At 43.1% G+C, this 26,516-nt stretch overlaps 1 protein-coding gene across 7 annotated transcripts in view; it reads left to right on the top strand.

The window, feature by feature from the left end:
- The first annotated feature begins 520 nt into the window (after positions 1 to 520).
- Positions 521 to 26,516, top strand: part of ZSCAN20 (zinc finger and SCAN domain containing 20) — a 38,578-nt gene continuing 12,582 nt past the window's right edge. The window contains exons 1-2 of one of the 7 annotated variants that reach the window (XM_008273722.4): positions 521 to 952; positions 10,883 to 11,403. In XM_008273722.4, the coding sequence (XP_008271944.2) occupies positions 10,987 to 11,403 (417 nt within the window). In that variant the 5' untranslated portion in view covers positions 521 to 952; positions 10,883 to 10,986. Of the gene's footprint in view, positions 953 to 996; positions 1,043 to 10,882; positions 11,404 to 26,516 lie in introns of those variants that run through there. The other 6 variants (XM_051832055.2, XM_008273720.4, XM_008273719.4 and 3 more) reach the window with 6 other exon arrangements.

Raw genomic sequence — 26,516 nt, 5'->3', positions numbered from 1 at the left:
GCTCCTTACACACTTTCTCCTGCTGATTCCTCTCAATGACTCTATCAGGAAGATGTCATTATTAGGGTTTCCATTTTACAAATGAACAAACCGAGGCTTAAAGAGGTTAGGTGAAACCTGCCCAAAGTTTCACCACCACCGGTGAGCTTGGGCGAGCTCTGCATCCTGCATTTGAAAGCAAGAAACTTCAGACATAAGCACTTTGCTTTACCCAGGGCATCTCAACCTTCACAACACCCTGCAACGTAGGTGCTATTCCACCTGCACTTTACAGACTGCCCCCACCCCCCAAAAAAGTGCGTTTAAGGACACACAGCCAACATACTGTCAGTGCATACTGACAGCCAGCATTCGCCGGTCAGGACCCGGACCCCGAGCTAATCGGCTAGGTGTGTTATCTCATGGGGGCCTGTCAAACCCCAGTGACATGGATGCAATTATTATCTTCACGTCACAGGCGAGAATTCGCCTAAAGCCACGCTGCTTAGTTGTGAGCTGGAAACCGAACCCTCAACTGCCCGACCCCTCCTGCCCACCGGTCTGGACACCTCCAGCCACCCCTCCCCTTATTTCTCCTTTGATCTCTCCGGGTCCACGGCTCCCTCCCACCCTTCAATAGGCCCCGCCCCTTCCCGGTCCAGGCCCCGCCCACCGGGCGGTGCTGTTATCCCAGAGCCTACGAGAAAGGGTTGGCATCGCAATAGGCCCCGCCCCCACGGGTTGATTTGTCCCCGTGCCAGGACCTTGAGAAGGTTGCACATCTATTAGCTGACGACATCTGAAAGGCAGCGAACGGAGGGGGACGTCCACTGGCGCTCGCGCCTTGCCTTCTGGGAGTTGTAGTCTCAGACGCCCCGTTCCTGGGGTGGCGCCGTTCGGACTCCGCGTCCCAGCATCCTCTGCGCGAACTCAGGAGCACTTCCGCCCTGTTGTGAAGTGGGTGTCTCGGTGGGTGAGTCCGGGTGGCGGGGCGGGGGCAGCCGGGACTCAGGCTCTGGGCTGGAGGCTTAGGAGTAGGCGGTGTCAGAGGGGGCCGGGGCAGGTGAGAGGGGAGGAAGCGGCTGAACTGTGCGGGTGGAGGGAGAGGGGCGGTCAGAGGATGAACGCCCGGCGCTGGGACGGGTCACCGAGGGGTCGGGGAGGAGGAGGGAGAGAAAGGGCCCTGGTGGGGGAGGAGGGTCCTCGGAAGGAGGCTCAGAGAGGTCTGGGAGGTGGGAGCGTTCTCGGAGAGTCTGGAGCCCACACAAGGAAGGGTCGCGAGCTCTGGGGCCCTGGCCAGAAGTCAAGTCCGAGGGCCTCAGCTGGAGCCCGACCTGAAGGAATAGCGTTTCCGTCTCTGCCTGCTGGCCTAGAACAAGGGGGCCCACCCCGGGCTCCGCCCTCAGGGATGTCGCCTCGGGAGCCCAGTGGGAGGGACCGGCTGCGCGTTCTGTCCCGAACTTCCTTGTGCCCGAGGGAAGTGAATGGCAGTCTCCCAACATGCCTGCCCACCTGCTGACCCACGGATTGCTCTCCCATTTTCCCGCATCTGAGGGTCACCACATCGTTCTGCTTCTTCGATGTGTCTCGAATCCGCCCCTTTCTTGGCAGGGTTTTTTTGCCGAAGGCACCTGCCTTTCCCCTTCTCTTCAGCGTGGACAAACACACAGTAGCCAGTGTGGTCCGTTTAACCCACTTGAGCGGTCTCTTTCGCCCGCTTGAAGGCCTTCTTGGGCTCCAGCTGCCTGTTGAATTAAGTCCAAACACCCTAGCCTGCTATTCTAGACCCTTGCTAAACTTCCTTTGCAGCCTGCCTCGTGCATTCCACACTCCAGGGCTGTCGAGGGTTTCCCCATTTCCTGATCAGGCCGTTTGGCTTTCTACCATTTTGTATGCTGTTCTCTGTGCTCAGAGTATGCACCTCCTGCCCTGTCCCATTCTCTGCCAAGAGAGCCACTCTTCCTTCAAGAAGCAACTCAGCTGTCACTTTGTTAGGTTCTCGGAAGCAGATTAAGTGACCGGCTAACCCCCATGACTTCCTATGACTTCTCCTTAGATGACAGTTATCTGTGATTTTTTTTTTTTTTTTGGCTCCTTCTCTGAAATCTGAGTACCTCCAGGAGAGGAACAGCATCTGCGTCACCTTCGATTCCCCACTGCTCAGCTCAGAGCATTGACACTGCTGTAAACCAGGTCATTCGGTGAATATACCGGGAATGTGTGAGCTGCAGTCTTAGCCTGGCGAGCTGTCCAGGGACAGGGGCTTCAGTCTTTCACGGGACTGCAGGAAGCTGAGGCTGGTTCATTGCCAGAGGAGGGTTCAGCCTGGGATGGCAAATACATGGAATAGTGCTGCCACTTCCCTTCGCTGCGTGTCTGGCAGTCCTGGCCGATTGGTCAGAATGTGGATTCACCTGGGACTCAGGGTCCTTGGGACACACTCTAGGCAGCCACTTCCAGTTGATTGAAACTTGTGTTTTAAACAAAACCTATTTGCTTTCCCTGGTTTAAGTCCTGAAGTGTGAAGTCAGCCTGCTCCTAAACCAATATTTGGACCATCAGCCAAGTGGACCTAACAGCTGTTGGGAGCTTAGGAGCTTGCTTTCTTTCTTTTCTTTCTCTTTGGAGGTCAAGAACCAGTCTAGGTCTTTCCCGTGGGACTGGGGAAGATCTTCCTACTCTTCATTCATTGGGTGAGCTTTTCTTGTCTACATCCATCCTCTCTACCCCAACACCCAAGATGCCTGTTAGCTTCCTTGTGTGTGAAAAAGGATCCTGATGTTAACAGCAGTCAACACCTGGCCCTCACCTCTGTACCTTTTAGGTCTTCCTGGGTGGTAGAAGAGACTTCTGAGGTCACTTAGCTGAAAGGGTACAAAGTAATAGCCTCTGTTGAATGAAGCTCACCTCATGCTTTATTTAATCTTCATGTTTTTGTTGCTTTTGAAACAACGGTTTGTTGCCAGTGTTTAAAAATCCAGAGTTCTAGCAACTCTTGGAAAAATTGGAAGACCTGAGAACACACAAGCCTTTTGTTTCCCCCAGCCCTCCATAGATAGCCAGTGTTCCCATCCAATTAACATCGTTCATTGACTTCTTTTCCATAGCAAGGCTCCTGTAGACTTGTAGCCCCGAATTCTCATTTTCCTTTCCCTTTGCTCTACCCCCATCATGCTGATTGGGGCCCCTGGGGTAACTGCTAAGTAGGGTCAGTGGTAGATTGTGGCCTAGATAAGGTAGCTGCAAGGGCTACCTGACCAGTCTAAAGTCACACAGCTAGGAAATGGCAGGAAGGGAACTAGAACCCCCGTCTGCGCACTCCTGCCTTAATGTTCTTGCTGCTGTCCCATCCCATCTTCCCAGGAGTTTGATGACTAGCAGTACATAGAAGGTATGTGATGTGGTTAAAGAAAATGATTGGAGAAAAGGGATCTGGGCTTAGATGCTCACTCTACCAGTTGTGTCACCTTAAGTGAATCATGAAGCTCAGTTTCTTCAAATGTAAGTGAGGATACAGTGGAGTCATACTTTACTACTCGCTAATTACATCCTAAAGTCAGCACAGAAGGTGAAAATCACATTCAGCCAAAAATCACAGTTGGCTTGGAAAATCCTTTGGCAAGGAGCCATTTCTGAAGTCAACACACAATCTTTCAGTAAGTTAACCAGCGCAGCTGAGTTTTCTTGTTTGAACACTAGATCAGAGAGTTGGCTTGTGTTAGAGACCAGGCTGTATGAAAGATGCTCCGCTCAGACTCAGTGAAAAGAGAGGGAGCAGTGCAGCCATGGCTGTCACCACCACATGCTCGCTCTGCATCAGACACATAGTAAATGGAACTGCTTGCACTACTTACATTATTCTCTTTCGCTTTCTGGTCTTTGTATGTAGTGTGGGTTACAGGTCTGTGAAGTGCAACTGGATACTAATGGTACTACCTGCTTGTCTGGAGGACTCAGTGAGATTATGAATGAAGGGCACTTAGCACTATGCCTGCACTTTGTGGGCACTCAATAAGCAGATACTCTTGGAAGCCCAGACATTCCTAGTAGTGTCAGGGCTGAGGAATACCCTTGTCCATTTTCTCTTGGTCACCTCTCATAGAAGTCACCCTGGTGTTGGCTGATGGTGTTGATCTCCCTCTCTCCACAGTAGGTTACTGTCCACATTAGTCTTAAGGAAGGAGTGGAAAAGGTTGTGGTTGCATATAGTCCCTGGGGCTTTCTTATTTCTATTTGACATTAACCTTTGGGTTTTTAAGGTTTCCCAGAAGAAAATACCTATTATGTGAGACTCAAGGCTTTGGGCCAGGAAGAACTTTTAATTGCTATTTTTCCCCCCAGAAACCTTTTATTTAAGGTGTACAAACTTCATGCATTTCATAAATACAACTTTAACAACACAATGATTCTTTCCACTGTACCTGCCCTCCCACCTGTTTTCCTACCTTTCTTCCTCCTCCCTCTCCTAATTCCATTCTTATTTTTTTACTAAAATCCACTTTCAATTAACTTTATACACAGATTAATTCTATACTAAGAGTTCAACAAATAGTATGAAAAAAAAATACTGTTCCTCAACAGTTTTTTTTATTTCTCTTTTGATTTCTTCTGTGACCCACTGTTCATTCAGGAACATGTTGTTCAGTATCCATGTGTTTGCATATGTTCTAGAGCTTCTTGAGTTGTTGATTTTCAACTTCATTCCATTGTGGTCAGAGAAGAAGCATGGTATGATTTTGATTTTCTTGAATTTGCTGAGACCTGTGATCTATCCTAGAGAAGGTTCCATTCACTGGTGAGAAGAATGTGTATTCTACAACTTCAGGATGAAAAGTTCTGTAGATATCCATTAGGTCCATTTGGTCTGTAGTGTCAATTAACTGTTGTTTCCTTGCTGATTTTCTGTCTGTTTGATCTGTCCATTGCTGAAAGCAGGGTATTGAAGTCCATTACTCTTGTATGGGAGTCCATGTCTCCCTTTAGATCCATTAACATTTCTTTTAAATAGCCAGGTGTCCTGTAATTAGGTGGATATACATTTATTATAGTCACATCTTCCTGTTGAATTGATCCCTTAATCATTGCATAATGCCATTCTTTGTGTCTTTTAACAGTTTTTGTGTTAAAATCTATTTTGTGTGATACTAGGATGGCTGCACCAGCTCTTTTTTGGTTTCTGTTAACATGGAATATCTTTTTCCATCCTTTCACTTTCAGTCTGTTTGTATCTTTGTTGGTGAGATGTGTTTTTTGTAGGCAACACAAAGATGGCTTTTGTTTTTGAATCCATTTAGCCAGTCTGTATCTTTTTTTTTTTTTTTTTTTTGACAGGCAGAGTGGATAGAGAGAGAGAGACAGAGAGAAAGGTCTTCCTTTTGCCGTTGGTTCACCCTCCAATGGCCGCCGCGGCCGGCGCGCTGCGGCCGGCGCACCGCGCTGATCCGATGGCAGGAGCCAGGAGCCAGGTGCTTTTCCTGGTCTCCCATGGGGTGCAGGGCCCAAGCACCTGGGCCATCCTCCACTGCACTCCCTGGCCACAGCAGAGGGCTGGCCTGGAAGAGGGGCAACCGGGACAGAATCCGGCGCCCCGACCGGGACTAGAACCCGGTGTGCCGGCGCCGCTAGGCGGAGGATTAGCCTAGTGAGCCGCGGCGCCGGCCCGCCAGTCTGTATCTTTTAACTGGAGAGCTGAGGCCATTTACATTCAAGGTGACTGTGGATAAGTAACAACTTGGTCCTGCCATTTTCCCATAAAGATTTCTGTTGCTTACTATGGATTTCCTTTATGCTGTTACTGAGATTTTCTGCCTTCACCTTCTTTCATAGTGATGACCATGTTTCTGTGATTCTGTGTGAAGCACATCCTTAAGCGTATTTTGTAAGGTTGGATGAGTGGTGACAAATTCTTTCAATTTCTGTTTGTTATGGAAGGTTGTTATTTCACCTTCATTCATAAATGAGAGCTTTGCAAGGTACGTATTCTGAGTTGACAATATTTTCTCTTAAGATTGGAATATATCTTGCCTGTAGAGTTTCTGATGAGAAGTCTGCTGTGAGTCTAATTGGAGATTGTCTGAAAGTAATCTGGTGTTTCTCTCATGTACATTTTAGAATTTTCTTAATGATTTACTGTGGAGAGTTTGACTACAATGTGTTGTGGTAAGGATCTTTCCTGGTCATGTCTATTAGGAATTTTATGTGCTTCCTATAGTTGGATGTCCCTTTCTTTCTCCAAATTAGGGAAGTTTTCTGTAATTATTTCACTAAAAAGGCCTTCTACTCCGTTTTCTCTTTCTACACCTTCAGGAAATTCTAAGACCTGTATGTTGGGTCATTTGATAGTGTCCCATAAATCTCCAACACTGTTTTTTTAGTTTTTTAAATTTCTTCTTCTTGATTTTGGTCTGTCTGTAAAATTTCCCAAGATTTGTCTTGTAACTTGGATATTATTTTTTCTGCCTCACTGAGTGTGTTGTTAAGGCTTTCCACCACATTTTTTATTTGATCTATTGAATTCTTCATTTCCAATATTTCATTTTGATTTCTCTTTAAAATCTCAATTTCATGTGAGAAATTTTCATTCATGTCATGTATGGACTTCTTTAATTCATGGATTTGCTTTTGATTACTTTTAAGTAATCCTATGATCCATTTTTTGAATTTCGTTTCCAGCATTTCTTTGGTCTCTTCATTTTCACATTCTAGTATTGAAATGTTGCTGTGTTCCTTTGGAGGTGTCACTTTGTCTGCCTTATTCTTGTTTCTTAAATTGCTGCATTTACTTTTAGGCATTTGTGGAGATACTTGTTGTTTTTTAGTTTGTTTGTTTTTCCCTGTGATGGCTTTTATCTTTTGGCTATGCCTCTGTGGATTAGTGGAGTGTCTGTTTTTTCAGTGAATACCCTGAGGGGTGTACTGGGTGTGGCCAGGGAGCTCTGTTCAGTGCTACAGGGTGAGAGGAGTGTCCAAGGTGATACCCAAATTGGGTGTGGTAAATCTCTCTCTCTCTCTCTCTTTTAATCAGAGGAGAGATTTAATCTGCTCTGTTGGCATAGTCTTATGCTCACCCCCTCTCCTCCAAGGAGACCCTAGTGCCTGGTTGCTAGCCCCAGTGGGTGTAATATTCATTTGCACTGCCACAAGAACCATACAAAGGATCTGTGCAGTTGTCTGTGTGAGCATGGATCCTGCAGCAATGACCCTGACCAGGGAATCTGAGAGCCCCAAGTGTGTGGAGACATCCATAGTGACTGCCCAAAGACCCAGCCACACCCTGCGCCCTCACATGCAGCCACAGTGTTTTCACAGTCCCAGCACAAAGACCTCCACAGTCACGAGCCCTTAACCCCTGTCAATTCTCCCAGCCGGACTCAGGGGTCTTCTCTCAGCTGGATACTGGGTGTACAGACATGAGATGTTGCAGCTGTTACAGATGTCAAAAATGGCACCTACTCCCTCTCAGCTAGTTACAGGATGCAGGTGCTGGGTGGTCGGGGAGAGAAATGTGCCCCCCTTTTTAGCCTCTAGGTTGGCAGGTATACTGTTCCCCATAGGGCTCCAAGCCGGACTCTTACCAGTCTCTTCCCTCAGCTTTATCACCAGAGGCTTAGGCTGTTGCAGTCTGGTCTCGCTTTACTCTTCAAAGCTGGTTCTGAGGCTCTCAACTGCTGGGGTCCTGAGTTGTGTGCATCCACACCCTCCACGTAGATCCACAGTGTCCCTCTAATTTGTGTGGAGTTTCCTCTGCCATTTTCTCCCTAACTCTTCCCTGAGATTGCACTCTCTCCATTTTTTAAAAACTATCCTCCCCTAGACTAGAGCAGTAAGTCCCCTCCCTGTTCCGCCATCTTGGTCTCTTCCCTCCACCCATTTTCGGCTGTTATGTTGTAGTGGCTTCTTTGTGTTGGAGCACACACATCCTTGCTTGTGTCTTTTACTAGACTTCAACTTCCTTGAAGGTAGGGACTGTCTGTTGTGCTGCTGTTGAATCTCTAGCTCCCAGTACAGTGTACCTAGTGTGTATGACTGTATACAGTGTGAATGACTGGTGAATTAGCGCTTGCACATGAGAGTGATAGAAATGTGTTTGTATAGTCCATCTGTAAGGTTGTGGTTGGAGAGAAAAGTCTCCTGAATGGTTAATTATTTAGTTTAATATAAGTTTTGGACCTTTCATGCCCACTGGGCTCTTGATCTACCAGATTTACCATTTGAATAAAAGACAAAAAACCTTTTTGATGGTCCCACTATTTGTCAGGTACTGGATTGGACACTGAACACAGATTTAGGTAAGTTTCAGTATTGGCCCCAAGAACTGAGTTTAGTGGGGCTGTCAGATGTGGAAACAGGCAACTCTGTGAGTGTAGGCTACCACATCTTTTAGAGATACTTTGGGGTTTGCTTTGGGAACCTGGGACTAGGGAGGCAGTGCTTGGAGAGCAGGGCTGGGAGCAGGACATGACATGAGGGCGTGTTGATGAAGTCTTATCAGAGGAGGCACCATTTGAGCTGGTAGCTGAAGAATGGGCAGGATGTTGCCAGGTAGCCATGCGTTCTACTCCCCGCCTTTTCCTTAGTGTATGGAGGTTTTTAGGACAAGCCTTCATTTTTCATCGCCCTTGCCTTGTTCCCATACAGTCCAGTCAGATGACCTAAAATGCAAAATGCCACCCTCCCTTCATTCTCAGTTTAGCTGTGTCATAGCCACTTGGAAGCAGCTAATGGCCTCCTTTGAGCCAGAATTTTTTTTTTTTTTGTATCATCTACACTCGTTTGAAATGTCACAAAGAGAGCATTTTTTCAGATAACCCAGCATGAGTGTCATCAAGGAGGCAGTCATCTCCTTGGGGACACATATACATATCCCTCTAATATTAACGTAGAAAATGTATCACAGAGTGATGGCAATGGAGAGGAGAAAGGAGTTCCTCTGGCATGAACAGGAAGGTCGTTTATTCTTGTTTTATCGAGTGTGCACAGAAGGGGATTAGTAGTAATCCTTGCTTCGTGACACACCAACGTCATTAGTTGATGGGTTGTGCCTTTGCTGTTTACTGAGGGCTCCCTGTTTGCCTGTGTGCACTGAGCCCTAGGCTAGATCCCTTTGGAAGCTTATGATCTAGTGGGTGAGATGATTACAATAAAGGGTTAGGACTCGGAAAACAGAAGATACTGTGGAAGCTTGCAGTTTAGGACTGGATCTTGTTTCAGGAAACAAAGGCCTTGTGGAAAAAATGTAATCTAAGCCAAGACCCAGTGATGCGAAGAAAGGGAGGAGGAGGCCGCAGCACAGGGAAGGGTTCAGAGGGCAACACAGTATAGGGACTGCTTGCAAGCTGTGCAGCTAGAACACCCTGATGTGTGGAAACTTGAGGAAGAGATGAGGTTGGAGACATGGGCACGGTTTGTGCTTTATGCCCAGGGAAATGGGAGAGTGCTGATGGGCATTTAGTAGGGAAATGACGGAGTCAAATTTGATTTAGTCTAGGCAGCAGTGCAAAGGATGGACCGGGGTTGGGGGAGGGGAGTGGAGGCAGAGCTGTGAGTTGGGCAGCTGATCAAATGAAAGACAAAATGATGTCTGGACTGAGGAGGTGGCCCTGGGGATGTGGGGACCTAGGGAACATGGCTTGGTGATGAGTTGGATGTGAGGGATCTTGGAGGAGGATGACCAAGTGTCTAGTGTGTGTAGCTTGATGGCAGGTGATGCCTTCACTGATAAAGGGGAGGAGGGGGCACCAGACAGGTTTGCAGGAGAATGTGATAAATTCGATTTTGACACATGAGTTTGAGGTGCTAAGGGAAGCGTCCAGAGGAAACATCATGTAAGTGTTTGAATCTTGGGGTCTAGAGATTTGGAGACAGTCATGACTGGAGTTTTGGGAATAATCTGATTGGACGTTTGTCGCTCCCCCTCTTCGTGGAGGAACGACACTAAACCCTGCCTAGGCTTCCTATCCGAGTCACGGCACCATTATGTCGCTCCCCCTCTTCGTGGAGGAACGACACAGGACCCTGCGCTGTTCTTTTGTCTGCTCGGCCCTCCCCGGGTTTGCTGCTGGTTCTTCCCGGGTTGGCTACCGACCCTTCCACCTCCGTGGAAGGGCGGTTCCCCCTGCCACTTTCCCCACTTCCGCGGGGGAGCAGCACACCGCTGGCCAGCTCTCTCGGGGGCTGCTCAGATGTTCCTCAGGTGTTCCCCTTAGATGTTCTTGGTGCATGTTGTCTCTCTCCTCCTTTATAGTCCTCTTCCACCAATCCCAACTCTGCTACCCACACGCCGAGCACGCTGCTCTCCTCCAATCAGGAGCAGGATCAGCTCCTGCAGGTCATCACTCAAGTTGGCGAGAGGCAGCTGCGTAGAAGCTGTTTACTCCTCTCCCAGCGCCATATTGTGGGAGAGCAGATGCATAGAATAAGTCTTAATTCGAGTAACTTAGTCTAGTCTGAGTTGCTCCCCACAGACATTGATGAGTAATGCCAAATGGGTGCGATGGCTGATGGGGAGTGTAGAGGGGGAGAAGGATTTTGCAAGGGGGGCATCATTAGAAGAATGCCAGGTTTTAGAGTTCAAAAAGAAAGGCCTTAAGGAGGGGGTGACATTTGGAACCCAACTTGAGAGAAGGTTCGACCTTGGACATGTGTAGAAGGGAAGAAGGCTACACTGGGCAAGTTCTAGGAGGTTAGAGGGACCAGGTTAAGGTGTTTGGGTATGTCCCAGAGGATTTAACCATGTGCTGTCTTCCTCTAAAGTGTGCTGGCTGCTGGCGTCAGATTGTGGTGTCATTTCTGCATCTCTTAACACCTCTGTGCCTTGCAAAGGTGAAGGAAGGTGTAGGGGGATGAGGAAAGTGAGGCTCCTGGATCCTCTTGCTCACTCTGTCCTTTGTCTTTCTTCCTTCAGAGCCTTGGAGGAGCAGTCCTTGCCTCAGGAACCCCATGGAGGACGCCCTATAGATGCAGGAAGCCAAAGACAGCCCAGCTGAAGTGAGGCGTCCAGGCTAGACCATGGCTGTGGTCTTGGACTCTTGGGCCCAAGCCTCTCCCCCTCCAGAACCTGAAGACTTCCTGATTGTAAAACTGGAGGAGGACTCATGGGGATCAGAATCCAAACCCCTGGAAAACCACCATGACCCTGTCCCTGGGCCCGAGGCCTCCCGCCAGCGTTTCAGGCAGTTTCAGTACAGGGATGCGGCTGGACCGCACGAGGCCTTCAGCCAGCTCTGGGCTCTCTGCTGTCATTGGCTGAGGCCGGAGATCCGCCTCAAAGAACAGATCCTGGAGCTGCTGGTGCTGGAGCAGTTCCTGACTATCCTGCCCAAGGAGGTCCAGACCTGGGTGCGGGCGCGCCACCCTGAGAGTGGGGAGGAAGCAGTAGCCCTGGTGGAGGATTGGCACCGCGAGGCCCAGGCCGCGGGACAGCAGGTGAGGCAAATGCTCTGTTCTCTGAGTCTGTCGGCCAAGGTGGGGGACTGGGACTGGGTTAATAATAGCCCAGACCACTGTAATGGTAGCAGTAATTGATGGGCAACTGACATTTTCCGAGCCTTACTGTGTAGCAGGTACTGTTTCAAGTGTTTTATGTGTATTAGTGAGATAAGTACTGTTGTCAGTGAGGCAGAGAAAGGTGATCTGTCCAAGTCACACGGCTTCTAGGATGATGGAACCCGAATTTGAACTCAGTGTATCTCTAAAGCCTGTACTGCCTCCTACAACAGGACTCACACTGTGGCTCATCTGAAACGTCTTTTGTTTAGCAAAATTAGCAAAATGTTTTCACATATGTGATCTTGGATGCTTTTAGCAGTAATGTGGGTGGACAGAAATGGTATTGCCGTCCTCATTTTATAGGTAAAACTAGGCCCTGCAAGCCAGGTGCTCAGAGGGGGTCACTCAGTAAGTGAACCAGAGGCTGAACCTAGATCCTTAGCTTCTGAGGTCATTGTTCTTTCTACTACACAACAGATGCCTCTTCTGCAAACTATGGGAATTAAAATACCTCTAAGTCATGAAGCTCAAATAAGATATTAACTGACATTCTGTAACATTCACTGTGTGCCACACACTGTTCTGAGCTTGTTATACGTATCCTTCATCCAGTCAGCCCAGCAACCCAATAAGGCAGGTACTGTGATCATTGCCATTTTTCAAATGGGTAACTAGACAAAGTCCGTTGTTTGAATTTAGATAACTAAGTGGTAGAGCTGAAATAAGGGAAGCGGATGTATCATGTCGCAGATTTCACATTCACAGTTGTTTTAATTTGCAAGTGACTGAAGGTCTGTGATACAATTCATAATCATGCTGTTACACAGCTCTTGAGTCCTGCTTCGAGCTGGCATCCTATGTGGAACAGGTCCTTCACCTGGCCATGAGCTGGGCTAGCCAGCCAGAGTCTTCACCTCAACATAACCCTGTCGCTTTCCGCTTGTTACAGTCAGAAATTCTTAGGATATTATGCCTAACCACGCTTTGTTTTGGGAAATTAGAGGATTGGGAACCTACCTGATGCAAATGGCAGGGTTTTTCTGCACCTTTAAAATGGAATGCTCTATACTGCTGTGAGGTTGGGGGAAGAAGGTTTAAGAGCTGTGGCTTTGCTTCTGATTACCAGCTGATTAAACGTATGGTAAGAGTAATATTTAAAGTTACAGAACTATGTATGAGAGAGAGTGCCTCATTTTAATTGCCACCACCTCCCCATATAATTTCTTTGGGTATTTGGGCAGTGAATAAACAATGGAAGTCTTAGGGCTTCAGAGCTGGAAGAGGATGATCTTGAGACCCAGAGATGAGAACAGTCTTTATGATTACTCATCTGTAAAGTGAGAGGGTTGGACTAGACCAGAGGCTCTCGAAGTATGTCCTTGTGAGCTGACCGAGGCTTGAACTGCTTCTAAAATAGAAAATAAAATAAAATAAAATAAGGGAATGGAATCTTCTCTCTTATGTTTATTTTTCTGTCTTTATTTATTTGAAAGGCAGACACACACACACATACACACACACACATCTTCCATCTGCTGGAGTTGCTTCCCAAATGTCTACAACAGCCATGGCTGGGCCAGGCTGAAGTTGGGAACTGGGAACTTAATCCAGGTCTCCAAAATGGGTGGCAGGAATCCAACTACTTGAGCCGTCACCAGCTGCCTCTCAGGGTGCATGTTAGCAGAAAACTGGAATCGAATGCAGAGCTGGCATTCAGATGCTCCTGGGACTTTTGAGTTTTGGCTCTAACTTTTCTGGCTACTTCAGAGTGCTCACAAATTTCAAAACCATTAGGTAAGTAGTAAAGGCGCTACTTTTCGGGTAAATGTGGTATAGTTTATTCTCTTGCATTGCAAGGTGTGTGACTTAGTTACCTTCTGTGCAAGAGAAATTTATTTGTAGTGAGATGAATTGTATCAACTATATTCCTCAAAGTGAACTGCCACCTGAAAAAAGTCTGTGTCTGTAGACTAAATCGCTCATAAGATATTTTCCTAAAGGGCATTTTCAGTTATGTTATTTTGTTATTTTTAGTTTCTTTCCATCTATTATTGCCAATTTTTCAGGACCCGCTTGCTGCCAGAAACACAGGTGTTTTTAAAAAACGGACTTTACTTTTTAGAAAGTTTTATATCCAAGGCAAAATTGAGCAAAAAAGTAGAGTTCTGGCCCCTGCCTCCCTCCCAACATAGGTTCCCTTTGATGAGCCTATATTGATACATCATTATCAAAGTCCACAGTAGAATCAGGACTCTTAGAGTTATACATTCTATGAGTTTTGATAGATGTGTAATAACGCCCACCAGGAGTGTCATACAAAATAGTTTCACTGCTCTAAAAATCCTGTTCATTCTACCTATTCATCTTTCTTCTAACCCCTGGCAACCACTGATTTTTCTACTGTCTCTGTTTTGCCTTTTCTGGAATGTCATATGGTTATAATCATATGATATGTAGCATTTGCAGATAGCCTTTTTTGACTTAGTAATATGCGTTTTGGGTTCTTTCGTGTGTTTCTGTGGCTTGTTAGCTCATTTCTTTTTAGTGCTATGCAGTATTCCATGGTGTGGATATATCACAGTGTAGTCAGCCATTACCTACTGAAGGACATCCTGGCTGCTTCCAGGTTTGTTCAGGCTTTTGTGTAGTACACAGGCATTTTTGATGGATTTGTTGTTCACTGCCCCCCCCCTCCAGTATTCTACTGATTTTAAGAAAATTAATCTTTTTTGTGAATAGTGTGTCTAGTGAATTCTGAGGGTCACAGCAAAATTAAGAGAAAAATAGAGTTCCCATATTCCTCCTAATCCAAGATAAGCACAGCTCTCCCTCTGTCAACATCCTGCACTGAATTGAAGATCTGTTGTGAATGTTGCACCTACCTTGACAATCATTATCACCCAAAGTCCTTAGTTTACACTGAGGCTCACTCTTGGTGTTGTGCATCCTATGGGTTTTGACAAATATGTAATGTGTGGTACCCACCGTTATAGTATCAGGAGAGTTTCAGCTGCCCTGAAGGTCCTCTGGACTCTGCATATCAGCTTAATTATCCCTCCTGCGTCTCTCGACCATGGAAAACACTAGCCTTTTTTTTTTGGCTCCATAGTTGTTTTTTTTTTTTGTTTTTTTTTTTTTTTTAAGATTTTATTTATTTATTTGAGAGGTAGAGTTATAGACAGTGAGAGGGAGAGACAGAGAGAAAGATCTTCATTCTGTTGGTTCGCTTCCCAAATGGCTGCAACGGCTGGAGCTGCACTGATTCGAAGCCAGGAGCCAGGTGCTTCTTCCTGGTCTCTTATGCAGGTGCAGGGCCCAAGCACTTGGGCCATCTTCTACTGCTTTCCCAGGCCTCAGCAGAGAGCTGGATTGGAAGAGGAGCAGCTGGGACTAGAACCGGCGCCCATATGAGATGCCAGTGCTGCAGGTGGAGGGTTAACCTACTGTACCATGGTGCCTTTCCAGAATATTATATACTTGGAATCATATGGTATTGCAGCCTTTTCAGATTGGCTTCCTTCACTCAATAGTATACACTTAACTTTAATGCGTTTTGAAAAATGCTTTTTTAGCTCATTTCTTTTTAATGCTAAGTAATACTCATGGTCTCAATGTTTACTGCAGGTTATTTATCCACTCCCCTACTGATGGACGTCTTGGTTGTGTCTGTTTGGTAGCTATGTATAAGGCTGCTATAAATGTCTGTGTGCAGGTTTTTGTATGGACATAAGTTTCATTTCAGTTGGGTAAATACCAAGGAGCATGATTGCTCCATCATATGGTAAGAGTATGTTTAGTTTTGTACAAATCTGCCAAACTGTCTTCCAAAGTGGCTGTACCATTTTGTATTTCTACCAACACTGAATGAGAGTTCCTGTTGTCTCACATGCTTGCTAGCATTTGGTGTTGTATTTTGGATTTTAGCCATTCTAATAGTTGTCTAGTGTGTCTCATTGTTTTATAATTTGCAATTCCTGAATGACATATGATGTTGATATGCTTACTTACCATTGCTATGAGAAGATTTCAGCAAGTTCATGGAAATGCATATTATGAAACTATGCATAGACTTTTTTGCATCAAAGAAAACTTAAATCAGCTTGTTATAACATGTCTGAACAGGATCTAGTTTGAGGCACTAAGATGGGTAAGACATTGGTTTGTAAAGAACCCCTCAGAACAATATGAATTCTGCAAATATTGAAATAAGAACAAACTGAAAATTTATGGTTAAGCTTGAGTGGAAGCATTGGAGTTTTATGTAATGTTTATGGGGACTGTGGCCCAGAGAAATCAGCAGTTTACAAATGAATAACTTGCTTTAGGAAGGGACCAGATGATGTTGAATGTGAAGCCTGCTGCAACAGATCATCCACATCAAGTTGTGCAGAAAAAATTGCTTTTGTTTGTGCCCTAGTTGGAGAGCAGTGATTAATGGCAGAAACAGTAGCCTACATCATAGACATCTCAGTTGGCTCAGTGTATACAGTTCTGACTGATAAATTGAAGGGGAGCAAACTCTGTGCTTGGTAAGAGTGCCCATACTTGTGCCCAGATCAGCTTCAGATGAGAGCAGAGCTTTCAATGGAAGTTTCAAACCAGTGGGATCAAGTCCCTGAAGGATTAAAGAATTATAGCAGGAGATGAAACATTTTTCCAGTATGGTCCTTAAGACAAAGCACAAAACATTGGCTTCCAAGAGGTAGAAGTGGTCCAATCAAAGCAAAAGTGGACCAGTGAAGGGCAAAGGTCATGGCAACAGTTTTTTGGGGATGCCCAAGGCATTTTGCTTGTCAATTTTCTAGAGGGCCAGAGAATGATAATATCTGCTTTTCATCCAAGTGTTCTGAGAAATTCTCCAGTGCTTTAGCAGAGAGTGCCTGGGAAGCTTCAGCAGAGCTCTTGTCCTCCTTGATGGTGCTTCTGTGTATTCCTCTCATTGAGCAAGGACGATTTTGTGGACATTTGATGTGAAATCATTAGGTATCTAACTCACAGGCCTGAGTTGACTCCTTCTGACTCTTTTTCCTAATCTTCAAAAACTCTCAAAAGGCACATATCTTTCTTCAGTTGATAATGTAAAAAGGGTGGGGCCAGCTCCATGGCGCAGTAGGCTAATCCTCTGCCTACGGCGCCAGCATCCCATATGGACACCGGTTCTAGTCCCAGCTGCTCCACTTCCAATCCAGCTCTCTGCTATGACCTGGGAAAGCAGTAGAAGATGGCCCAAGTGTTGGGCCCCTACACCCATGTGGGAGACCGGGAGGAAGTACCTGGCTCCTGGCTTTGGATCGGCCAGTTCTGGCCGAGTGGCCATCTGGGGAGTGAACCAACTGAATGAAGACCTTTCTCTCTGTCTCTCCCTCTCACTGTCTGTAACTCTACCTCTCAAATAAATAAATATTTTTTTTAAAGAAAGGGCTACATTGATATGGATAAATTCCCAGGACCCTCAGTTCTTTAGAGATGAACTAATTGACTTGAATAACTGCTTAAAAAAAAGTGTCTTGAACTTGGGGCCGGCTCCATGGCACAGTAGGTTAATCATCTGCCTGCAGCGCCGGCATCCTATATGGGCGCCAGTTCTAGTCCTGGCTGCCCCTCTTCCAATCCAGCTCTCTGCTGTAGCTAGGGAAAGCAGATGTTCCAAGTGCTTGGGCCCTTGCACCTGCACAGGAGGCCGGGAAGAAGCACCTGGCTCTGGCTTTGGATCGGCACAGCTTTGGCCATTATGGCCATCTGTGGAGTGAACCAACAGAAAGAAGACCTTTCTCTGTCTCTCCCTCTCACTGTCTGTAATTCTACCTCTCAAATAAATAAATAAAATCTTTTTTAAAAAAGTATCTTGAACTTGATGGAACTTACTTTGAGAAAGTTTATATTTTAAATTTTTATTCCATTTTCCACCGACCTTTTATTTTTATTTTTTTAGCAAAGTAAGCAGTTTAATCTTTTTTTCTTTTCCCCCTATACTTCTGCTCCCATATACTTTATTATTTTTTCCCCAAAGAAACCTTTTATTTAATGAGTAAAAATTTCATAAGTACAACTTTAGGAATATAGTGATTGTTCCCACTATACCCACTCTCCCACCCCAACTCCCACCCCACCTCCTCCTCCCTTTCCCTCCCAGTTCCAGTCCCATTCTCCATTAAGATTCATTTTCAATTAACTTTATACACAGAAGACCAACTCTGTACTAAGTAAAGATTTCAACAATTTGCACACACAAACACATACACATATACACACAGAACTGAAAACAAGTTTTATAGTTATTTCTCATAATACAGCTCTTTGAGCACAGAGGTCTTGCATGGGAAGTTACTGCATAGTGACTTATGTTAATTTAACAGTTAACACTCTTATGTATGACATCAGTGATCACCTGGGGCTCTTGACATGAGCTGCCAAAGCTATGGAAGCCTTTTGAATCCACAATCTCCATTAATATTTAAAGGCCATAAGCAAAGTAGAAGTTCTCTCCTCCCTTTAGAGAAAAGTACATCCGTCTTTGATGGCCCCTTCTTTCCACTGGGGTCTCACTCACAGAGATCCTTCATGTAGGACATTTTTTGCCACAGTGTTTTGGCTTTCCATGTCTGAAATGCTCTCATGGGCTTTTTAGCCAGACCAGAATGCCTTAAGGGCTGACTCTGAGGTCAGAGTGCTATTTAAAGTGATTGTCATTCTATGACTCTGCTGTGTGGATGCTTCCCATGTTGGAACATTCACTCCTTTTTCATTCTATTATTATTGCAAGACACTAGATCTTATTTAACACTTAATTCTATTTATATGATCTCTTTAACACTTAAGATGGCATTTTTACCACCCAGGTTAATGAGATTTGGAGTCCCATGGCAGATTTTGAAACTGTACCCTTAGAAGTCTGTGTGAATGTATGCAGAACTATACGGCTTTACAGTTACAAACTTCCTCCTCCCTCTCTTATTCCCACTCTTAACTTTTTTACTGAGATCTATTTCAATTGACTTAATACAAATATGATTAGCTCTATGTTAAGTAAAGAGTTCAACAAATAGTATGAAGAAGAAAAAAAGCTGTTTTTTGACAGTTGAGATGGGCTGTTCAAGTCATTGCTTCTTGAAGCATCAATTTTCTACAGATTTTCTTTTAGGTGCTCTGTTATCACAGATCAGGGAGAACATGTGATATTTATCCCTTTCGGACTGGCTTATTTCAATAAGTAGAATGTTTCCAGATTCATCTATTTTGTTGCAAATGACCAGATTTCTTTTTTTTTTTTTTTTACCGCTTTGTAGTATTCCATAGTATACATATCCCATAGTTCCTTTATCCAATCTTAAGTTGATGGACATTTAGGTTGTTCCATGTTTTAGCTATTGTGATTTGAGCTGCAATAAATATGGGGGTGCAGCTAACTCTTTTATTTGCTTATTTCATTTCCTTTGGGTAAATTCCCAGGAGTGGGATGGCTGGATCATATGGTAGGTCTATATTCATATTTCTGAGGTGTCTCCATACTGTCTTCCATAGTAGGTTTACCAGTTTACATTCCCACCAACAGTGGATTAGGGTACCTTTCCCCCACATCCTTACCAGCATTTGTTGTTTGTTGATTTCTGTATGAAAGCCTTTCTAACTGGGGTGAGGTGAAACCTCATTGTGGTTTTGATTTGCATTTCCCTGATGGCTAGTGATCTGGAATATTTATTCCTGTGTCTGTTGGCCATTTGGATTTCTTCTTTTGAAAAATGTCTGTTTAAATCCTTTGCCCATTTCTAAACTTGGTTGTTTCGTTGTTATGGAGTTTTTGATCTCTTTATATATTCTGGTTATTAATCCTTTATCAGTTGCATAGTTTGCAGATAATTTCTCCCATTCTGTCAGTTGCCTCTTCACTTTCCTGAATGTTTCTATTGCAGTACAGAAGCTTCTCAATTTGATGTAATCCCATTTGTTAATTTTGACTTTGATTGCCTGTGCCTCTAGAGTCTTTTCCAAGAACTCTTTGCCTGTGCCGATGTCTTGGAGGATTTCCTCAATGTTCTCTCTCTCTCTCTCTCTCTCTCTCTCTCTCTCTCTCTCTCTTTTTTTTTTTTTTTGACAGAGTGGACAGTGAGAGAGAGAAAGGTCTTCCTTTGCCATTGGTTCACCCTCCAATGGCTGCTGCGGCCAGCGCACTGCGGCGGGCGCACCACGCTGATCTGATGGCAGGAGCCAGGTATTTATCCTGGTCTCCCATGGGGTGCAGGGCCCAAGCACTTGGGCCATCCTCCACTGCACTCCCTGGCCACAGCAGAGAGCTGGACTGGAAGAGGAGCAACCGGGACAGAATCCGGCGCCCCGACCGGGACTAGAACCCGGTATGCCGGCGCCGCAAGGCAGAGGATTAGCCTATTGAGCCGCGGCGCCAGCCTCAATGTTCTCTTAATTTGATAGTATCAAGTTGTAGGGTTGGTTAGGTCTCTAATCCATTTTGAATGGATATTTGTTTAAGATGTAAGGTTGGGGTACTGCTTCATTCTTCTGCAAGTGGGAATCCAGTTTTCCAGCACCATTTGTTGAAGAGACTGTACTTGCTCCAGGGATTGGTGTTAGCTCCTTGGTCAAATATAAGTTGGTTGTAGATGCTTGGATTGACTTCTGGCATTTCTATTCTGTTCTGTTGGTCTATCCATCTGTTTTTGTACCAGTACCAAGCTGTTTTGATTGTAACTGCCTTGTAGTATGTCTTTCAACCTGGTATTATGATGTCTCCAGCTTTGTTTTTGTTGTATAAGATTGGTTTCGCTGTTCAGGGTCTCTTGTGTTTCCATATGAATTTCAGCATCATTTTTTTCTAGATCTGGGAAGAATGTCTTTGATATTTTAATTGGTATCGCATTGAATCTGTAAATTGCTTTCAGAAGAATGGACATGTTGATGATACTGATTTTTCCAATCCACGAACATGGATGATTCTTCCATTTTGTTGGTATGTTCTTCTATTTCTTTATTTAATGTTTTATAATTCTCATCATAGAGATCTTTGATATCCTTGGTTAAATATATTCCAAAGTATTTGATTTTTTTTGTAGCTATTGTGAATGGGATTGATCTTAGAAGTTCTTTCTCAGCCAAGGCATTGTCTGTGTATAAAAGGCTGTTGATTTTTGTGTATTGATTTTATATCTTGCTACTTTACCAAACTCTTCTGTGAGTTCCAGTAGTCTCTTGGTGGAGTCTTTTGGATCTCCTATATATAGAATCATATCATCTGCAAACAGAGATAGTTTGACTTCTTCTTTCCCAATTTGTATCCCTTGATTTCTTTTTCTTGCCTGATGGCTCTGGCTAAAACTTCCAGGACTATATTGAATAATAGTAATGAGAATGGGCATCCTTCTCTGGTTCCGGATCTCAGTGGGAATGCTTCCAACTTTTCCCAGTCAATAGGGTGCTGGCCCTGGGTTTGTCATAAATTGCCTTGATTGTGTAGAGGAATGTTCATTCTATACCCAGTTTGCTTGGAGTTTTCATCATGAAAGGGTATTATATATATTTTTCATTTATTTTATTTTATTTTATTTTTATTTATTTATTTATTTGACAGGCAGAGTGGACAGTGAGAGAGACAGAGAGAAAGGTCTTCCTTTGCCGTTGGTTCACCCTCCAATGGCCGCCGCGCTGCAGCCAGCGCACCGCGCTGATCCGATGGCAGGAGCCAGGAGCCAGGTGCTTTTCCTGGTCTCTCATGGGGTGCAGGGCCCAAGCACCTGGGCCATCCTCCACTGCACTCCCGGGCCACAGCAGAGAGCTGGCCTGGAAGAGGGGCAACCGGGACAGAATCCGGCGCCCCAACCGGGACTAGAACCCCGTGTGCCGGCGCCGCTAGGCGGAGGATTAGCCTAGTGAGCCGTGGCGCCGGCCCGAAAGGGTATTATATTTTATCAAATGCTTTCTCTGCATCTGTTGAGATAATCATATGATTTTTCTTCTGCAGTTTGTTAATGTGATGTATCACATTGATTTATTTGTGATATTGAACCATTCCTGCATACCAGGGATAAATACACTTGGTCTGGGTGAATGATCTTTCTGATATATTGTTGGATTCAATTGCCTAGAATTTTGTTGAGGATTTTTGTGTCTATTGGTCTATAGTTCTGTTTCTCTGTTGCATCTTTTTCGGGTTTATGAATTAAGGTGATGCTGGCTTCATAGAAAGAATTTGGAAAGATTCCCTCCCTTTCAGTTGTTTTGGATAACTTGAGAAGAATTGGAGTTAATTCTTCTTTAAATGTCTGGTAGAATTCAGCAGTGAAGTTGTCCAGTCTTGGGCTTTTCTTGTTGGAGAGTCTATTACTGATTCAATTTCCATCTTGGTAATGGGTCTGTTTAGGTTTTCTATGTTTTCATGGCTCAATTTAGAAAGGTTGTATATGTCCGAGAATCTATCCATTTCTTCTAGGTTTCCCAGTTTGTTAGCATATAGCTCTTTGTAATTGTTTTTGATGATTCTTTTTATTTCTCTGGTGTTTGTTGTTACATTTCCTTTTTTATCTCTAATTTTATTGATTTGGGTCTTCTCTCCTTTTTTTGCTTAGTTGGGCCAATGGTGTGTCAATTTTGTTTATTTTTTCAAAAAATGAGCTCTTTTTTTGCTGATCTTTTGTATTTTTTTTGGTTTCAATTTTGTTGATTTCTTCTTAATTTTATTTATTTCTTTTCTCTTATTCTCTTACTAGTTTTGAGTTTGGTTTGCTGTTGTTTTTCTACATCCTTGAGATGGATTCATAGCTCATTTATTTGGTGCCTTCCAATTTCTTGATGTAGGCACTGATCGCTATAAACTTTCCTCTTAACACTGCTTTTGCTATATCCCATAAGTTTTGATATGTTGTATTGTTATCATCATTTGTTTCCAGAAATTGTTTTATTTCTCTTTTTATTTATTTTCTGACCCACTATTCATTCAAGAGCTTGTTGTTCAGTCTCCATGTGTTTTCATATGTTCCTGAGTTGTTGATTTCCAGCTTCATTGCACTGTTGTCTGAGAAAATGCATGATTTTGATTTTTTTTTAATTTGCTGAAACTTGCTTTATGGCCTAGTATTTGGTCAATCCTAAAAAAAGTTCAGTGTATTCTGCAATTGTAGGATGAAATGTTCTGTAGATGTTAGGTCCATTTGGCCTATAGTGTCGATTAGCTCTGCTGTTTCCTTGCTGATTTTCTGTCTGGTTGATATGTCCATTGCTGAAAGTGGGGTCTTGAAATCCCCTATTACTATAGTATTTCAGTGTATGTCTCCCTTAGGTCCCTTAACATGTAACTAGTCAGGTACCTTATAATTAGTTGCATATATGTTTATAATAGTTACATCTACCTATTGAATTGATCCCTTAATCATTACATAGTGCCTTTGTCTCTTTTAACAGTTTTTGTGGTAAAGTCTATTTTGTCTGATATTAGGATGGCTATACCAGCTCTTTTTTCGTTTCTGTTAGCATGGAATATCTTTTTCCATCCTTTCACTTTCAGTCTGCCTGCATTTTTGTGAGATGTGTTTCTTGTAGGCAGCAAATAGATGGGTTTTATTTTTTAATCCATTCAGCCAGTCTGTGTCTTTTAACTGGAGAGTTGAGGCCATTTACATTCAAGGTGACTATTGCTAAGTAACAACTTTGCCCTGCAATTTTTCCATAAATATTCCTAGTTTTTACTTTGGATTTCCTTTATACTTTTACTGGGAGATTTTCTTCCTTTACCTTCTTTTGCAGTGAGGACCATGTTTCTGTGTTCCTGTGTGCAGCATATCCTTAAGCATTTTTTTGCAGGGCTGTACTCTTTCTATTTTTTTTAAACTATTTTCTCCTAGACTAAGAGCAATAAGCTCCCTCACTGCTCTACCATCTTAATCTTCCACCAACCTTTAAAGCCCTCTCATATATCTTCTTTGGTGAATTGTCTGTTCAGCTCTTTTGCTTACTTTTAATTAAGTTAGTTATTTTAGTATATTTTGGGCTATTTGTTTAGTATATTTTGGATAGAGGCCCTTTGTCAGATGTGTGTCTGCAAATATTTTCTCTCAGTCTTTGGCTTGTCTTCTCATTCTCTAGATGGTGTTTCTCATAGTACATAAATGTTTAATTTTAATTAAGTCTAGCATTTCAACTATTGTTTTTTTCATGGATCCTGCATGCCTTTAGTTTTGCATCTAAAAATTTATCACTATACTTAAAGTCATTTAGATGGCCTCTTATATTATCTTTCAGAAGTTTTATAATTTTAGCATTTTATATTTAGGTGTATGATCCATTTTCAGTTGATTTTTATAAAAGGCAAAAAGTCTGTGTCTGGATTCATTTTTTTTTTCAATGTGGTTATCCAATTCCAGCACCATTTGTTGAATACTATTGTGCTTCCTTGTATTGCCTTTGCTCTTTTGTTAAAGTTTAGTTGACCGTATTTATGTGGATCTATTTCTGAGTTCTCTGTTTTTTTTTTTCTTTTTATCTTTGTCTCCTCTTTTGCCAATACCACACAGTCTTGATCACTGTAGCTTTATAATAAGTGTTGAAATCAAATAGTATCAGTCCTGCAACTTTATTCTTCAATATTGTATTGGCTGTTCAGTATCTTTTTGCTTTTCCATATAAACTTTAAATTTAGTTTGACTACCTCAGAATAACTTGCTGGAATTTTGATTGGGACTGCATTGAATAGCTAGATCAAATTGGGAAGAACTTGACAATAATGAGTCTCTGTCCATGACTATGGAAGATTTACATGGTTCTTCTTTGATATCTTTCATCAGACTTTTGTAGTTTTTCCTCATATTGTAAATATTTTGTTAGAGTTGTACCTAAATAGTTTAGTTTTTTAAGATAGGAATGGTGTTATGATTTTAATTTCAAGTTCGACTTGTTCATTGCTGGTATAAAAGAAAGTGACTTTTGTATATTAACCTTGCTTATTAGTTTCAAGAGTTTTTTGTTGATTCTTTCAGATTTTCTCTTTAGATGAACATGTCATCTATGAGCAATGACAGTTGTATTTTTTCCTTCCAGTCTGCATGTCTTTTATTTCCTTTTCTTGTTTTATTGCATTGGCTAGGAGTTCTAATATGATATTGAAAGAGTAGTGAGGGAATATCCTTGCTTTCTTCCTGGTGTTAGTGTGAAAGCTTTGAGCTGCTCACCATCATGTAGTTGTTGGCTGTAGGTGTTTGTATATATTCTTTGTAGGGTTGAGGGAGTTTCCTTGTATTACTAGTTTGCTGGGAATTTTGGAGAAAAAATGTTATTTTTGAAAGGAGAAAGAGAGAGAATTAAGAGAGATCGTATGAGCTGGTTCACTCCTCAGATGCCCTACAAGTAGGGTCCCCAGCTGGTGTTGGGCCAGGCTGAAGCCAGAAGCTGGAACTCAGTCTGGTCTTCTACACCGTGGCAGGAACCCAACTACTTGGGCTATTACCTGCTGCCTCCCAGGATGTGCATTATTAGGAAGCTGGGAGCAAAAGCAGAGCTGGGACTCACACTCAGGCACTCTGTGTGGGACGCAGGCATCTCAAGTGGCATCTTAACTGCTGTACAGATGCCCACTCTGCTGAGAATTTTTATAATGAATGGGTGTTGGATTTTGCAAATGCTTTTTTTAATCTGTAGATGTGATCATGTGATCTTTCTTCTTTAGTCTACAGATGTAATGAATTACATTAATTGATTTTCAAATATTGGACCAACCTTGCATATTTGGGAAAATCTCACTTGATTCTGGTATATAAGTTATTTTTATACATCATTGGGTTTGATTTGCTAAGAGTTTGGTGAGAATTTTTGCTTCTATGTTCATGAGACATTCGTTTCTAGTTTTCTTGCAATGTCTTTCTCTGGTTTTAATATTAGGGCTGTTCTGGTAGAGTATGTAAGAAAGTATTCCCTCTGCTTCTGTCTTCCAGAAGAATCTTTAAGAATTGGCATTATTTCTTCCTTAAATGTTTGGTAGAATTCACAAATGAACCTCTCTGAGCTTAGGGCCTTTTGTTTTGGAAGGTTGTTAATTATTGATTCAATTTTAAAAATAGATGTGGGCCTGTTCAGATAGTCTCTTTCTTTTGCATGTATTTAGGCAGATTGTGATTTTCAAGGAGCTAATCCTTTTCATCTAGGTAATCAAATATGTGGGCATAGAGTTGTTTTTAATGTTCCTTTATTATCCTCTTAATATCCATGGGTTCTGTAGTGATATCCTCTTTTATTTCTTTTTTTTTTAAGATTTATTTATTTTATTTGAAAGTCAGATTTACATAGAGAGAAAAGGAGAGGCAGAGAGAGAGAGTGGTCTTCCATCTGCTGGTGCACTCCCCAATTGGCCACAGTGGCTGGTGCTGCACCGATCCAAAGCCAGGAGTCAGGAGCTTCTTCTGAGTCTCTCATGGGGATGCATGGGCCCAAGGACTTGAGCAATCTTCTGCTGCTTTCCCAGGCCATAACAGAGAGCTGGATTAGAAATGGAACAGCCAGGACTCGAACTGGCACCCATATAGGATGCTGGCACTGCAGGTGGCTGCTTTACCCACTGTGCCACAGTGCTGGCCCCCTCTTCTATTTCTAATATTAACATCTCGTGTCTTCTCTCTTTATTTTCCTATTTACTCCAACTAGAAGCTTGTTGGTTTTATTCATTTTTTCAAATAGCTGACCTTTGGTTTTGCACTTTTTCTCTATTACTTTCCTGTTTTCAGTTTCATTGATTTCTGCTCTGATTTTTATTACTTTTTTCTGCCTACTTGGGGTTTAATTTGCTCTTGTTTTAGTTTCCTGAGGTAGAAATTTAGATTATTGATGTTAGAGCTTTCTTCTTTTCTAATAAATCCATTCAGTGCTATAATTTTCCTTTAAGCATTGTTATCACTATATTCCACAAATTTTAATGTTTTATTTTTTATTTAATTCAAAATGTTTAAAATTTTTCACTTGAGGTTTCTTTTTTGACTCAGTATGTTGCTTAGTTTCAAGCTTTTGGGATGTTCCAGCTTTCTCTCTGTTATTGATTTCTAGTTTAATTCTACTATGTTCTG

This window comes from Oryctolagus cuniculus, chromosome 7 (assembly GCF_964237555.1).
Source record: "Oryctolagus cuniculus chromosome 7, mOryCun1.1, whole genome shotgun sequence".
Classification (NCBI taxonomy): Eukaryota; Metazoa; Chordata; class Mammalia; order Lagomorpha; family Leporidae; genus Oryctolagus; species Oryctolagus cuniculus.
The sequence above is the reverse complement of the archived record's forward strand: the minus strand, read 5'-3'. Positions and strand labels throughout refer to the sequence as shown.